At 41.4% G+C, this 16241-nt stretch overlaps 1 protein-coding gene across 1 annotated transcript in view; it reads left to right on the top strand.

Moving 5' to 3' along the window:
- The window catches only part of LOC132888443 (protein unc-13 homolog C-like), a 567940-nt gene that overhangs the window by 145250 nt on the left and 406449 nt on the right, over positions 1-16241 (top strand). Inside the window, exon 11 of the mRNA XM_060924493.1 lies at positions 11912-12081. Coding sequence (XP_060780476.1) covers positions 11912-12081 — 170 coding nt within the window. The remainder of the gene's footprint in view (positions 1-11911; positions 12082-16241) is intronic.

Here is a 16241-nt window from a genome sequence, read left to right as displayed (position 1 = left end):
GGGGGGGGCAAGGATGTTCCAGTTGGTTACAACTTACTGGGACTCATACAGTATATCGGTCTTATAATAACACTCATGAAACATTCTGTCAACAATGACTATTTTTATATTACAATGGTGCTTGAAAGTTTATGAACCCTTTCTATATTTCTGCATAAATATGACCTAAAACATCATCAGATTTTCACACAAGTCCTAAAAGTAGATAAAGAGAACCCAGTTAAACAAATGAGACAAAAATATTATACTTGGTCATTTATTTATTGAGGAAAATGATCCAATATTACATATCTGTGAGTGGCAAAAGTATCTGACCCTCTAGGATTAGCAGTTCATTTGAAGGTGAAATTAGATTCAGGTGTTTTCAATCAATGGGATGAGAATCAGGTGTGAGTGGGCACCCTGTTTTATTTAAAGAACAGGGATCTATCAAAGTCTGATCTTCACAACACATGTTTATGGAAGTGTATCATGGCACGAACAAAGGAGATTTCTGAGGACCTCAGAAAAAGCGTTGTTGATGCTCATCAGGCTGGAAAAGGTTACAAAACCATCTCTAAAGAGTTTGGACTCCACCAATCCACAGTCAGACAGATTGTGTACAAATGGAGGAAATTCAAGACCATTGTTACCCTCCTCAGGAGTGGTCGACCAACAAAGATCACTCCAAGAGCAAGGCGTGTAATAGTCAGCGAGGTCACAAAGGACCCCAGGGTAACTTCTAAGCAACTGAAGGCCTCTCTCACATTGGTTAATATTAATGTTCATGAGTCCACCATCAGGAGAACACTGAACAACAATGGTGTGCATGGCAGGGTTGCAAGGAGAAAGCCACTGCTCTCCAAAAAGAACATTGCTGCTCATCTGCAATTTGCTAAAGATCATGGGGACAAGCCAGAAGGCTATTGGAAAAATATTTTGTGGACGGATGAGACCAAAATAGAACTTTTTGGTTTAAATGAGAAGTGTTATGTTTGGAGAGAGGAAAACACTGCATTCCAGCATAAGAACCTTATCCCATCTGTGAAACATGGTGGTGGTAGTATCATGGTTTGGGCCTGTTTTGCTGCATCTGGGCCAGGACGGCTTGCTATCATTGATGGAACAATGAATTCCGAATTATGCCAGTGAATTTTAAAGGAAAATGTCAGGACATCTGTCCATGAACTGAATCTCAAGAGAAGGTGGGTCATGCAGCAAGACAATGACCCTAAGCACACAAGTCGTTCTACCAAAGAATGGTTAAAGAAGAATAACGTTAATGTTTTGGAATGGCCAAGTCAAAGTCCTGACCTTAATCCAATGGAAATGTTGTGGACAGACCTGAAGCGAGCAGTTCATGTGAGGAAATCCACCAACATCCCAGAGTTGAAGCTGTTCTGTATGGAGGAACGGGCTAAAATTCCTCCAAGCCGGTGTGCAGGACTGATCAACAGTTACCGCAAACATTTAGTTGGAGTTATTGCTGCACAAGGGGGTCACACCAGATACTGAAAGCAAAGGTTCACATACTTTTGCCACTCACAGATATGTAATATTGGCTCATTTTCCTCAATAAATAAATGACCAAGTATAATATTTTTGTCTCATTTGTTTAGCTGGGTTCTCTTTATCTACTTTTAGGACTTGTGTGAAAATCCTATGATGTTTTAGGTCATATTTATGCAGAAATATAGAAAATTCTAAAGGGTTCACAAACTTTCAAGCACCACTATATGTTTATAAGAAGTGTATAAGTCGGCTTGACAGCATGCCACTGCATTGATGAACCTCCCATACTTTTGTATGGCTTTTAAAGTCATTTAAAAGTGTTTAACCTACTTAAAACTAGTGTCGACTGAAGAATAAATAACATTTACAGAATATACTGTTAATTCCGTGCGGCATTGTGATGAGCTTTTACTTTAAGCATTTTTTAACATTGTGTAAAGCAATACACCAAACTCACAGGCGCCGCCATCTTGGGGTTTTTTAATGATATTTGTCATCAGTGCATGTGTTCTGCTGATGCTTCCTTCCATCTCGCTCACTGTTGGTTCAACCAGCTTGAAACTCATGATTCCTACCTAGTGGTTGAGTCTCTCATGTTGACTTGATTTTCCAATAAAAATCAGCCGAACACTTTGCTGTCTAGTTCCTGCGAAAGATCAGATCCCTGAGGAAAATTTTGTATCCTTCCTAAAAAAAAAAATCAATGATTTTCTGAAGATTTTTTCATGGAGAAAAAATGAGAAGGTGTATAAATATCAGTGATACTATTTTGAAGAGAATGAACAAAAGTTTGATCCTTTTATTCACAGCACATTCAAGCACCACCGTCATTAGTCTCGCTCGGTGTCCACAATTTACAGTGAACAAACCTGATAAATTCTGGCTTTTATGTTTGAACACAAAGGATGAACCAATTTCAGTCATGTGTTACTTTTAAGCCTTCGAGGAGCAGAATTGTGATTTACAAGAAGAAGCCTTTATCTGTAATTCTTACCCTGATACTCAAAACTCTAAATCTCTTTTTATTTTTGGCTTTTTGGTTTATTAATTTCTGATTGACTTCTTTTCATCATCATCATCATCATCATCATCAACTTTTATTCCAGACTCAAGGTCCAATTTCAAGAAGACACACATGCACACATACCAATATAATAAAAAGAAAGATAATAATAAAAAAAAGAATAACACATTACATAGATAAACAAAAACACACTTATAAAAGACACTTGTACCAGTGTTTCCACATGAATGACTGGTATCGCACAGCACTAAGAGCAGGGTTTGATAGCAGCATAATAATTTGGTTACATGAACCATCCAATCTGCAGATAAATTTATACATTAAATTTCTCAACAATGCATAAAATATGTTGACCCCTACACCACAAAACAGTTCACTTGCACTGCTCCACCTGGGCTTCTTAAGCAGAATGCTCAACCCATCATTATAAGCAACTTGAAGTTTCTGAAGACTACCCTTTTTATACTTTGCCCATAAGGGGGCAGTATAGACCCTTTTCAGTCACGTGACCTTCGTAAACGCGACCGCCATTTTGGACATGTAGTGGACTTCGGCTCGAATCGGTTTGAATGCGAGGAAGGCCTCATCTCGTCTCGTCTCGTCTTCTTCCGCTTTATCCGGGACCGGGTCGCGGAGGCAGCAGTCTAAGCAGGGAAGCCCAAACTTCCCTTTCCCCAGACACCTTGGCCAGCTCCTCGGAAAGAACACCGAGGCGTTCCCAGGCCAGCCGAGAGACATAGTCCCTCCAGCGTGTCCTGGGTCTTCCCCGGGGTCTTGCCCATGGGGCCCGGCCGGGCTCAGCCCAAAGAGGTGACGTGGGCCCGACCTCCTGTGGGTTCACCACCCACAGAGGTAGCAGTAGGGGACTGGTGCAATGTGGATTGGGTGGCAGTCGAAGGCAGGGGCCTCGACGACCTGATCCCCGGACACAGCGGCTGCGAGGAAGGCGACAAACATAAAAGAAAAAGGAGCGAGATGCAGAAAACTGTATTTACTAGTTTACTGTAATTATGATCTGGCAGCTATTTACACCGGATCCAGTGTAAATAGCTGCCAGAGCCAACGTCCGAGCTTGCCGGAGCGCGCTCCGGCTGGCCGCGAGCTAGCGTGCTCCGGAACCTCGGACGTTGGCTCTGGCAGCCATTTACACTGGATCCGGTGTAAATAGCTGCCAGATCATAATTACAGTAAACTAGAATGGAATGTTAACAGCAATGTAATGCCTTTTCTGGCTAATTTTATTCGTCTTACCTCCAACAAAGTGGTCACTACACAAGCGTTGGCATGCCGCTATCCATCTTCTCCGTTGGTCAGCATCTACCGGGATCCGATAAAATGATAACCCTTGCCTTGTTTGTTGATGGTTACTACATCCAGGTGCACAACAATATAGTGGCATGATGGAAGTCTTGCTGAAAATAAACACTTTCTTTGCTGCCGTTCCTCAATGTTGGCTGTGGTAAACTACTGGTAGTACATGTCCAAAATGGCGGCCGCATTTGTCGTGACATCACGTGAAAAGGGTTCATACAGAGGGATGCAATATTCCTTGAACAGGCTAATTTTGACACTATCAGTGCACCAGTAGAACCTCCTTACCAGCATGTTAGCTTGTGCATATAACATGCGGCGTTGCCTATAGATGTCATCATCATCACACGTTTGATCAGTAATTATATGTCCCAAATATCTTGTTTTGTTACTTACAGGTAAAGCCTGCCCTGCCAAATAAAAGGAAGGAAAAGTGAGATCCTTATCCCCTTCGCTTTTACATATTAGGACAACACTTTTTTTGCAGTTGTATTTAACAGCAAAAATCAACCCATAATTAGAACATAAATTTAGCATTTCTTGAAACCCAGTGCTGCTGGGAGAGAAGATGGCTAAATCATCAGCATACATAAGATGGTTTACCAGTGTATTGCCAACCATACCGTACATCCTGTCCTACAGGCCCTCAGTTGTTCAGACAGGTCATTCATATAAATATTGAATAGAGCAGGTGAGAGTAACCCACCCTGTCGAACCCCATTACCCACGCCAAACGGTGTAGAGAATACCTCCCCCCATTTGACCTGCATGGTCTGGTTAGCATACTAGTATGATAGAATCCTAATTATACTGTTGGGGACACCCCTCTGTCTGAGCTTTAAAAACAATTTAAAATGATTGACTCTGTCAAATGCCTTAGAAGCATTTTTCTTTCTCATGAATGGAAAATCAATCCAGTGGAAAATGATTGCTGGTTTGTGACTGGATGGAAATGAAAATGTAATAAAACACTGGATTTTCAAATGTTCATAACTTTGTCATTTTTAGACATATTTAGAAATTAAACAAGTTTCAAATTCAGATCGTCACACTCTTTAATTTGATACATTACACAACACTATGACAACTGCTTTAAAAACTGGCCTGTCATTACTACTATCAGAAATGTAATAATTGACAGTACAACTATTCTTTCATTATAGAGTTAAAATTTTGAGTTTGAGATTCCAAGTAACTTTGTAACAAAATGAGTTTTAAAATGACTCAAAACTAGACATGGTGGGCGGCACGGTGGTGTAGTGGTTAGCGCTGTTGCCTCACAGCAGGAAGGTCCGGGTTCGAGCCCCGTGGCCGGCGAGGGCCTTTCTGTGTGGAGTTTGCATGTTCTCCCCGTGTCCGCGTGGGTTTCCTCTGGGTGCTCCGGTTTCCCCCACAGTCCAAAGACATGCAGGTTAGGTTAACTGGTGACTCCAAATTGACCGTAGGTGTGAATGTGAGTATGAATGGTTGTCTGTGTCTATGTGTCAGCCCTGTGATGACCTGGCGACTTGTCCAGGGTGTACCCCGCCTTTCGCCCGTAGTCAGTTGGGATAGGCTCCAGCTTGCCTGTGACCCTGTAGAAGGATAAGGCGGCTAGAGATAATGAGATGAGATGAGATGACTAGACCTGGTCATATAATTTGACATTCAGACTCAAATCTGCTGGACTAGAGCTTAATCGAAGAAAACACCGTGAAAGAGAAACCAATCGAAACCGAAAGCGTGAAAGTGATGGATCATGCCATTACGAAGGGAACAGTCTTTTATGAATTTGTAAGTGGGCGCTCAGCCCTCCGACTCTGGTGTGACTGTAGGTAATTTAAAAACTATAATATTATTTAGCAGTGGGCACATAGGAAAGTGTAAAGGATAAAGTCTCTGTCAATATCATGCTTGTATGATAAAAACTCGTGAAGATCCACTTTCTTCCGCTTATCTGAAGTCAGGTTGTGGTGGCAGCAGGTTAAGCAGAGTATTCCAGGCATCCCTCTCTCCAGCAATGCTTTCCAGCTCCTCCTGAGGGATCCCAAGGTGCTCCCAGGCCAGATGAGATATATAACCTCTCCAGTGTGTTCTGAGTCTACCCCGAGGACTCCTCCCAGTTGGATGTGCCCAGAAAACCTCCAAAGGAAGGTGCCCAGGAGGCATCCTAATCAGATGCCTGAACCACCTTTCGACATGAAGGAGCAGCGGCTCTACTCCGAGATCCCTCTGGATGTCTGAGCTCCTCACCCTAGCTCTCAGAGTGAGCCCAGCCACCCTACGGAGAAAGCTCATTTCAGCTGCTTGTATCTGCAATCTCATCCTTTTGGTCACCACCCAAAGCTCATCACCATAGGTGAGGGTTGGAACATAGATTGACTGGTAAATCAAAAACTTTGCCTTCTAGTTCAGCTCCCTCTTCTGGTACAATACCCGCATTACTGCTGACGCCACCCTGATCCACCTGTCCATCTCACGCTCCATTTTACCGTCACTCATGAACAAGACCCTGAGATACTTGAACTTCTTCACTTGGGGCAGCAACTCACTCCCAACCCGTAGAGAGCACTTCACCGTTTTCCAGCAGAGAACCATGACCTCAGACTTGGAGGTGCTGACTCTCGCGAATATATTTATCTAAATACATGCTCTTCTCTTAGGCCCTTAGCTCCTCCTGGAGCATAGGCCATCGACAGTCTGCCTCTTCCATCTCGTCCTGTCTTAGGCTAGCCTCTCAAGAGTGTTCCAGATGTGGCCCCAGCTCTTCATCACAGCCACAACATCATGCCTCCAGGTGTTTTTGGGGTGTCCTCTTTTCCGCTTGCCCTGGGGATTCCATTTTAAAGCTTGCCTTGTAACAGTGTCTGGATGTTTCCTCAAGGTGTGGCCAATCCATCTCCATTTATGACGACTGATTTGTATTTGAATGGGTTCCTGACTGGGCGGCACGGTGGTATAGTGGTTAGCGCTGTCGCCTCACAGCAAGAAGGTCCGGGTTCGAGCCCTGTAGCTGGCGAGGGCCTTTCTGTGCGGTGTTTGCATGTTCTGTCCACGTGGGTTTCCTCTGGGTGCTCCGGTTTCGTCCAAAGTCACGCAGGTTAGGTTAACTGGTGACTCTAAATTGACCGTAGGTATGAGTGTGAATGGTTGTCTGTGTCTATGTGTCAGCCCTGTGATGACCTGGCGACTTGTCCAGGGTGTACCCCGCCTTTTGCCCGTAGTCAGCTGGGATAGGCTCCAGCTTGCCTGCGACCCTGTCGAACAGGATAAAGCAGCTAGAGATAATGAGATGAGATGGGTTCCTGACCTGATCATTCCCAATGATCTTCATCACAGGCCATGTTATGACATAATGTATTCACCCAGTGTAACATTTGGAAGAAAATTAGAAGTAGATTAGACCCATATCTTTTCAATTTTTCATGGGCCATCCGGTTTGATGCTTTTGAAATACAGACCAACAAATGTAACAATTACCAGTCAATGTCGGCCGGTCTGGCCTTATTTCCTACACTGTTTCTATGGTAACAGCTCATTCACAGGGACTCGTACATTTATGGAAGGAGTCTCCAGTGTCAGAGTTATAGCTGTAAGTTTAAGTTTTCCGACATCTTCAGGACAGAAGAGTTTACTCTTCTTTGCGGTTTCTTAGTAACGTGACAAGCTGCGACCATTTTGTTTGTTTGTTTTATTAACTTCAAGAGAAAGGAAAAAAAGAGAGGCTTGTGAGAGAATGAGGTTTCTTATACAACATTAAATGTATATCTAAATGGATAAAAAATATAAAATTGTAATCATTGGCAGCAATAGCAAATTACTGTGGCGTACAAGAAATAAAACGTGATTTTAAAAACTAAAATGTGGTTATTGGAAAATAATCAACTTCAGGATGTTAACGTGAAGCCCATCGTTGATTATTTTCCTATAAGCCCACATCACAGAATGTTTTATTCCTTCCTCGTGGTTACTCAAGTGTTTGATGGGAGGTGTATCATTGCTTTGTGCCCATGTGATAAAAACGTACACATTGTAGCAGAGGTTTGTCTCTGCAGTGATTAGCCATCATGCTCCTGAGGAAAGGGCAGATTTGACAGGAAACATTGCTCTAAAGTCTCTCTTCATCTGATGATTCATCAGACTGGCTGTGACGGACTCGGGGCTGCTCCACATTTCATTCGTCTCCATCTCGTACTAGTGAGTGTGTGTGACTGGACTGGTGCTGTAACACTGAAGATGTTCCACCATCAATCGAAGAAGACTCAGAAGTCCAATCTCACTGACCTGGAGCACTGACGAACTTCTCATGCGTTACTGTAAACATGGTGGTGGTGTAGTAGGTAGCTCTGAGCTCTCACAGCTCCAGAGCTCCAGGTTAAATCCTGAGCTGAGTTGTTACTGCCTCAAGGTGCATTTGCTTTACTGTTTAACAGGATTCCTCCACTTCGGCTATCCAGGGCCTAACCTGGTTTATCTACTTGTCTTCTTGTTGGACTTTTGGACATAATATATATACCAGTGTCTGTAAGTAAAGCTAACGTACCCAAGGAGGCAGCAACAATTTATTTGGTCAGCGTCATGGCTTGCATTCTACTGGTTGGTGAATTTTGATAGGAGCACTTCACAAGAATCTGAGAGAGACCTCCGTACCCTTTACTGCCACACCACCACTCTGGATACCTTGGAAGATGAAAGCAACTTATCCATCACTTGTCCATCCATCCATTATCTGTAGCCACTTATCCTGTACAGGGTTGCAGGCAAGCTGGAGCCTATCCCAGCTGACTATGGGCGAGAGGCAGGGTACACCCTGGACAAGTTGCCAGGTGATCACAGGACTGACACACAGAGACAAGCAACCATTCGCACCTACAGTCAATTTAGAGCCACCAATTAGCCTAACCTGTATGTCTTTAGGGTAAACCAGAGCACCTGGAGGAAGCCCATGCAGACAAGGGAAGAACATGCAAACTCCACACAGAAAGGCCCTCGTTAGCCACTGGGCTCTAACCCAGAACCTTCTTGCTGTGAGGCGACAGTGCTAACCACTACACCACCATGCCGCCCTCCGCCACTTGTCACTCTCCGTAAACACATCCCTGTGCTCCTGAAAAACCCTCTTGCATCATATAGAGTGCAGAAATTTGTGAGCAGTGTGAGTGCGAGAACTCAAACTGAAGCAAGGAACAGAATATCTGAGTGCAGACGAACAGTTTTGAGCAGGAATAGAGCAAATGTGCACATGGGTGGGGCTATTTATAAGAGAGAGGGCAGGTTTTGAAGGAAAACACTGTAAAATCATAACATGAAATGAATAAACATTGCAATCAAAATGAAAACCTATGCTCTTGATTAAACATAGGAACTGGAAGGGCACTCAGTAGAGTCCATATCTCTGCCAAGCCACGTTATCAACATCAAAATCAAACCACTTGAATCTCGGATAATACGAAAGCTGCCCACCAAATTTCATCCAAATCCGTTCACTACTTTTTGAGTTACATTGGGAAGAGACAAAAGAATCCTGGATCCACATACATATCCAGATTTGCATCAAAATCTAACCAATTGTTCCTTGGCCCATGGATCACCTTTCCTCACAATTTATTCAAATCTGGTCACTAATTTTTGAGTTATATTTGGAACAAACAAACAAACATGGGGAAGCCATAGTCTAATGGTTAGAGAAGCAGCTTTGGGACCAAAAGGTTGCTGGTTTGATTCCCTGAACCAGCAGGAATGGCTGAAGTACCCTTGAGCAAGGCACCTTAACCCCCACCATTTGTTATACATGGCTCTGGATAAACGCATGTACTGAATGCCTGTAATGTAATGTAACAAACAGAGGCAAAAACATAACCTCCTCCAACATAGTTGGCGGCAGAAATAAAACTCCATACACCACATGTCCAGCATTCCTTGGATAGACTCCAGATCATCTGACCAGGATAAAGCCCTTACCATCAAATCTATAACCTTAATTTCATAAATTTACATTTTGAAGGACAGAAAACTCAAGATTCATTTTATTTATTACATTTATTTCATTATTCACATGATAATCTACGTCATTTCCTTTGTTATTCAGTGTATGTTTTGGATCATCTTTTATGTTTATTTTATTTTTATAATATAAATGTCTAATTATTTCATCAGTTAATGTACAAATTCAGTAACAATCAATATTTATTTTAATAATGATTTAAAATAGTAATAGAGCGGCGGCTACAATTATCGACAGTCTATAATAATCGACACCTTTTCAGATTTACCAATAAAAAGCAATTTTACAAAAGTGAGTTTCAGTTCCAATAGTTATTATTGGTTGATTAATCAACCGGAAGACCCGCCCTCACCCTTTGTCCTTGTCGTCTGATGACACAGCTCGTTACCTGAGATGGGATTTTTTTTTTTAGCACGATCAACAATTGTTCAGAAAACCTGGACGTTATCATCGCAGGTGAGCATGGTGGAAAGATCATGGACATGTTTTTACTGATCAAATTCACCGATATTTCATGATCTCCTCGTCAAAACCTACTTTGCTTCTTACGCTTTCATTTGACAGTCGCCATTTTGTATCTAAACACATGTTTGAGAAATCACATGAGGTGTCGATAATAGTGATCACTTTCACCGGTGCCCACCATTATCGACACCCTGCGGAATTAAGGGACATTTACAACTGTTATGGATCGATCTTTGTGGAACATTGTTGAAGTAGATGAAATACTTTAAAAAAAATCAGTGCTGTGATTTATAATAATTTTTTTCCTGATTGATAACAGAATGGAATGTTGATAGAGTATTTGGAATCCGATTGCAATAAATAGAATTACAGCAGAATTAAATTCCTAGCATATAAAAAAATTATACTCTGGAAATATTCAGATTTTTCTATTCCATTCAGAAAATATGTTTTTGCAGTCAGTTGTAAATATCTACCACATATTACAATATCAGTAGACATTTTATATTTTGATTCGAGGAATGGCATGCAACCTTTGACCTGGATTTCCATGTGGTTACAATCTCGATTTCCTGTTGACATTTACTTGTAAATGACAAAACTAGAAATTAATACAAAAAACAATGAATGATGAACAAAATGTGATCTACGAAAATACTTAGAAAGTGGAACAAAAAGATTTTTTGACGCAGGTCAGTTAATTTGTTTACGAACATTAGAATTACTTCCTCATTTACGTAAACACCGACATCCATATATTTATATTAAATATATTTTGTACTAAATATAAGACTATGGAAAACAAATTTTAAATAAAAACTATGTTTTGTTAACTCAATCCCATATACCGTTTTTGTTTTTTTTTTATAAATAATCATCTGGGTGTCGATAACTGTGGACATAGTTGTTAATAATTGTGGAACAGCGTCACGTCATCTGATACACTAAGTAATTGGGAATCAACTCTTTTTTTTTTTTCCAGTGGAAGTTTGAGTAATTATTCGTGCACAATTTATGTATTGAAAGTCTTTTCTACTTTTGCAACGGCCAAAAGATCGTTACGGTGTCGATAATTGTAGCCACTGCTTTAGTACATTTAATACTTAAATGGTAGCATTTAAATATTGATTTTTTTAAAGATTTTTTGGGGCTTTTTTCACCTTTATTGGATAGGACAGTGTAGAGACAGGAAATGAGCTGGAGAGAGAGACGGGGAGGGATCGGGAAATGATCTCGGGTCGGAATCGAACCCGGGTCCCCAGATTTATGGTATGGCACCTTATCCACAACGCCCCCAATAATATTTATTTTCACTTGACTTTTATATTTGAGCAATCTATTATTATTATTATTATTATTCTCCCATTTGTACTATTTTTAGATTATTTCCTGGATATTTTTTTTTCTTGCTAAAGGCGATGAGATTCTTGACCTATTTCACTGTGTTTCATGCCTCACTATCCTCTGTTCCACTGTGACTCTCACATCGTGGCCCCAAGAGAGCAATCTGTTTAGAGATGCACTGGACCATATGAACTTCAGAAGCATTTGGTTGTGTGTGTGTGTGTGTGTGTGTGTCCATGCATAACATAACTGCACATCTTTTTTACACACTTCTTTCCTTTCCTACATTCCAGCGAGTGCCACAATGCAACAGATCGTATAAAAGTGCGAGTGTGGGACGAAGACGACGACATCAAATCTCGCGTCAAACAGCATTTCAAAAAGGAGTCTGACGACTTCCTGGGACAAACCATCATCGAAGTGCGCATGCTGAGCGGAGAGATGGACGTGTGGTACAACCTCGGTACAATACACACACACACACACACAAACACACGCATTCATGACCCTAAAAGCTCACTCAGTCCCACACTAACACTCATGAAATAAAAATCCTTTCCTGTCACAGAGAAATGACAGAGTGATAAAACACCCTGCAGTTTTAAACATATCACAGAATATTAAGAATGATGACATTAAATGTAAAGTCACACTGCAGTCACAAAGACGGGGTTCAGAGAGTCAATCTTTGGCATTTTCGATAAAAGAGACTTGTTCAGATAAACGCTCTTAGCCTTCAGGAGTTTTTCAGAACTGGGTAGAAATAAAGTTCACAGAATTGAACCTTGGTATTATTGTTATTTTTTAAAGGATTGATGTAATTCTGTTAGTCATCAGCTTTATTACAGCTGTGATAGACTTTTATTTTCATTTTCATTTCATTTTATTTGAAAGGGACCATGTGCAATTAAAAACATAAATGTTGCCATTTGATGCATTGCACCAGAGTTAGCCTTAGGCTAATTTACATCTGCAGTCCATATGACGGCGTCTTAGGGGCACTGAAGGTTAAAAAAAATACAGTACAGAGCTGAGGGAGGGAGTGATAATCCAAAAAGAACAAAAACTCAGTAATTCAGAGATTAAAAAGTCACAAATTTATGAGGAAAAAACCCCGCAGGTATTCTCTGAGACAGCAGTCAGGTGCTTTCCGGCTGCAGTGCATTCTGAGAAATGTAGTTTAAAAAAAAAATCTTAGTGCTTTATTCTTTCTTACTGCAAGCTGGCCTAGTGGTTAGCTTGTCAGTGTCTCAACCAGGAGGTTGCAAGTTCTACTTGCGGTCAGATCATACCAAAGACCATCATAAAAATGGTGCCTACTTCCATCTGGCAAGGCACGCTGCAATACAGATGCGAGTAGGGAGTCAAACTCTTGTGGTTACCAGAGGACCCGCCCCCCACTGTAATCCTAGCTGTATAGGCGAGAGGCTGAGGGGTATAGATGCTGCCCAATGCACCTTAAGGATCCGGGTCTGTATTCAGTGGGTCTGAATAGTGACAACTCTACAATCCCTCTTCTTTTAGGAGAATATATGTTATATATATATATATATATATATATATATATATATATATATATATATATATATATATATATATATATATTGTGTCTATTTTCCCAATATTCTAAAGGCCTCTTTGTGTTACTGGGGTCTGGCCTGATGCTGTGTGTTCATTACGGGAATATTGATGTCAAAACCTGTCTTTTAACCCTCTGGGGTCGAGAGCTTCGCCAACGAAGCTCAACAGGTTTAGAATGAGTAGGTCATGTGTTGAGATAAATATCTTCATGGGTTTTTCATCATAGAAGCATGATAAACATATTGACAGAAACTTTATACTTTACGCTTTCTTCTCTGCCCACTACCAAATAAAATTATAGTTTTTAAATTAGCGAAATTAGATGAAACATAAAACTTGTCACTTTACTCAGTCACACCAGAGTCAGAGTGCTGAGAACCTACTTATGAATTCATAAAAGACTGTTCCCATGGTAACGGCATGATAATTACTTTCACTTTTTTGGTTTCGATTGGTTTGTCTTTTGCTGTGGGAACACCCACTGTAAACAGGAGAAAATCTGTCAGTCAGAGTTTAGGCTATTTGGAGGTAAAACTTGTTGCGAGATGGTGAATGGATTTTTGCGCTTCGGATGATTCAGGACAGCGATTCAATTCAATCTTGAGAACTGCAATGCGGTGCTTGTTTTTTTTTTTTACTTCGAATCCAGCCAAAGATCAACTCGAGTAAGTGTAAATATTCCTTCTATTTCTGATGAGCAGATGGGTTGATATGCATGCACAGTGTAGTGCATACACAGGAAAAATGACTGAGCAGTTTTTCCAGAGTAAAAAGTATTTTCCTCAAAAATAGTTAATTTTGTTCTATTTTGAGTTTAGAGAGTAAAATCTGGAGTTGGACTGGGAGCAACATTGCAGAGTAATTGTGTAACAGAGTAACAGAGTTGGTTGTGGCTCTGAACTGAGTAAAATAGTACAAGAGTTAATTTCAAGACACACTGAATAGAGTCAAATACCAAAATAAAGTCAAATACCAGGTAAATGAAGCTGTTGTATAAAGCAGTTTTAGAACTGTTGGAATGTGTGAAAAGAACATGATCTTACCCATTGGGACTTGACCTGATGGGATTACGAGTTAATCTGATAGGATTAAGAGTTGGCATTGGGAGGGGTTTTCACTCTTCTCATTGAATGGAATGGAATTTTTTACTCTTCTCATTGAATACTCCTCCCACTGCCAACCCTTTATCCCAAAACAATAGGACATATTTTTTTTGATGGCCAGTTAATTGTCCAAACCAATGGAGCAGATTTAAGTTTTTGTGCTTGATCCATTCTTCAGCCTGAACAGAATCACCTCAAGTGACCAAAACAGTTCAACACAATGGGTTAGATCATGTTTTTTGTTTGTTTGTTTGTTTGTTTGTTTGTTTGTTTGTTTGTTTTTCACACATTCCAACACAGTTCTAAAACTGCTTTTTATAACATCTTCATTTATCGGTTATTTTTTAAAAGTACAGTCATGACATACAGACTACAGAGATATTATTGTAGCTGAACTTGTGCTGAATACAAAAAGTCATATGACTTTGAAAATACTGCTTAGATTTGTGGAAATTGACAACAAAATCAGAGCCTGCCAAAATCATTAGAGTGCCAGGAAATACCCTCAGACCCCAGAGGGTTAATCTACAGTTTTTCTAGTCTTTTAGCCTTTTCTTGGGTTAAGTGTAATGCTAGCATTGTGATATGACTGGTGTAGCTGTGTAGAATGGTTGAAGTGTCTTATGTGTTTTACTCTGCTTGTACAGTCATGCCAAAGACCGACATATTTACTCACTGAGGAATAGTTTCCCAATGGGGACAATAAAGTATCTACACTACCGTTCAAAAGTTTGGGGTCACCCAGACAATTTTGTGTTTTCCATGAAAAGTCACACTTTTATTTCCCACCATAAGTTGTAAAATGAATGGAAAATATAGTCAAGACATTTTTCTGGCCATTTTGAGGATTTAATCAACCCCACAAATGTGATGCTCCAGAAACTCAATCTGCTCAAAGGAAGGTCACCCTAGCCTGACACTTGCATGACTTTTGGCCACGATTTTGTCGTGGCAAATCGTGCCATTTTGGGGCACGAACTGGGAGGCTCCCGCACTGTTCACGACTAGTTCACGCATAGTTCATGATGAGTTCACGAATGCGTGCCCGTCCACATTCACGAACTGGCACGACGAGTTCACGCATAGTTTGCGCATAGTTTACGCACTTCCCGCATTGGCACGACGAGTTTGCGCAATTCGGACGGTGTCGTGCCGACTTGGGCACGCCTGTGTCATGCACAACCTCATCCTCATCAGATACCCACATGCAATTTCAGAAGTGGACCGCGAAGATCCGGACACACATGATCTGATCCCTGGTGGATGGAGGACTGACCGACACCTGCAGGGGCTGCTGCCTCTAACCGGCCATCATACCCAGAAGGATGCAAAGGATCAGCGAGACTACCTGTCACATTACTACATGTCCCCTGCTGGTGCTGTCCCTTGGCAAGAAAGAATGGTAGTAGCTTCATGAGCTGCATCCACAGTTGTTCCATTTTTGAAATAAAAGAAACGAAACTCCCCCCCCCAAAAAAAGTCATGAAGGAATAGAAAATAAAAGACATTAAAGAAAAAAGCAAGAAAAAAAATTGCGAATGGCGAGAAGTGTCCGGGAAGCCCTATATATACCCCCGGACCGACGCGAGCGCCACTGTCGCGCAGTAGTCATGAACTGCTCGTGAACTCGTCGTGAACTGCTCGTGCCATGCGCAAACTGTTCGTGAAGTGCGTAAACTAGTCGTGAACTGCTCGTGCCATCAATGTGTGACCGTGTCAGTGGGAAGGCACGGCCACGCTGCGACGAGCACCAATTCGTGAACATGTCATGAACTACTCGTGAACTCGACGTGAGATGTTCGTGAACTATTCGTGGCAGTTCGTGACAGTCGTGGCATGGCGCGCACTTCCACGCACTGGCACGCATCCTCCCGCATCGTCCCGACGAGTTCACGACGAGATCACGAACAGTTTGCGCATAGTTCACGACCCGGTCGCG

Source organism: Neoarius graeffei, chromosome 6 (assembly GCF_027579695.1).
Source record: "Neoarius graeffei isolate fNeoGra1 chromosome 6, fNeoGra1.pri, whole genome shotgun sequence".
In the NCBI taxonomy this organism is placed as follows: Eukaryota; Metazoa; Chordata; class Actinopteri; order Siluriformes; family Ariidae; genus Neoarius; species Neoarius graeffei.
Note: the sequence above shows the minus strand (reverse complement) of the source record. Positions and strands in the feature narration are given on the sequence as shown.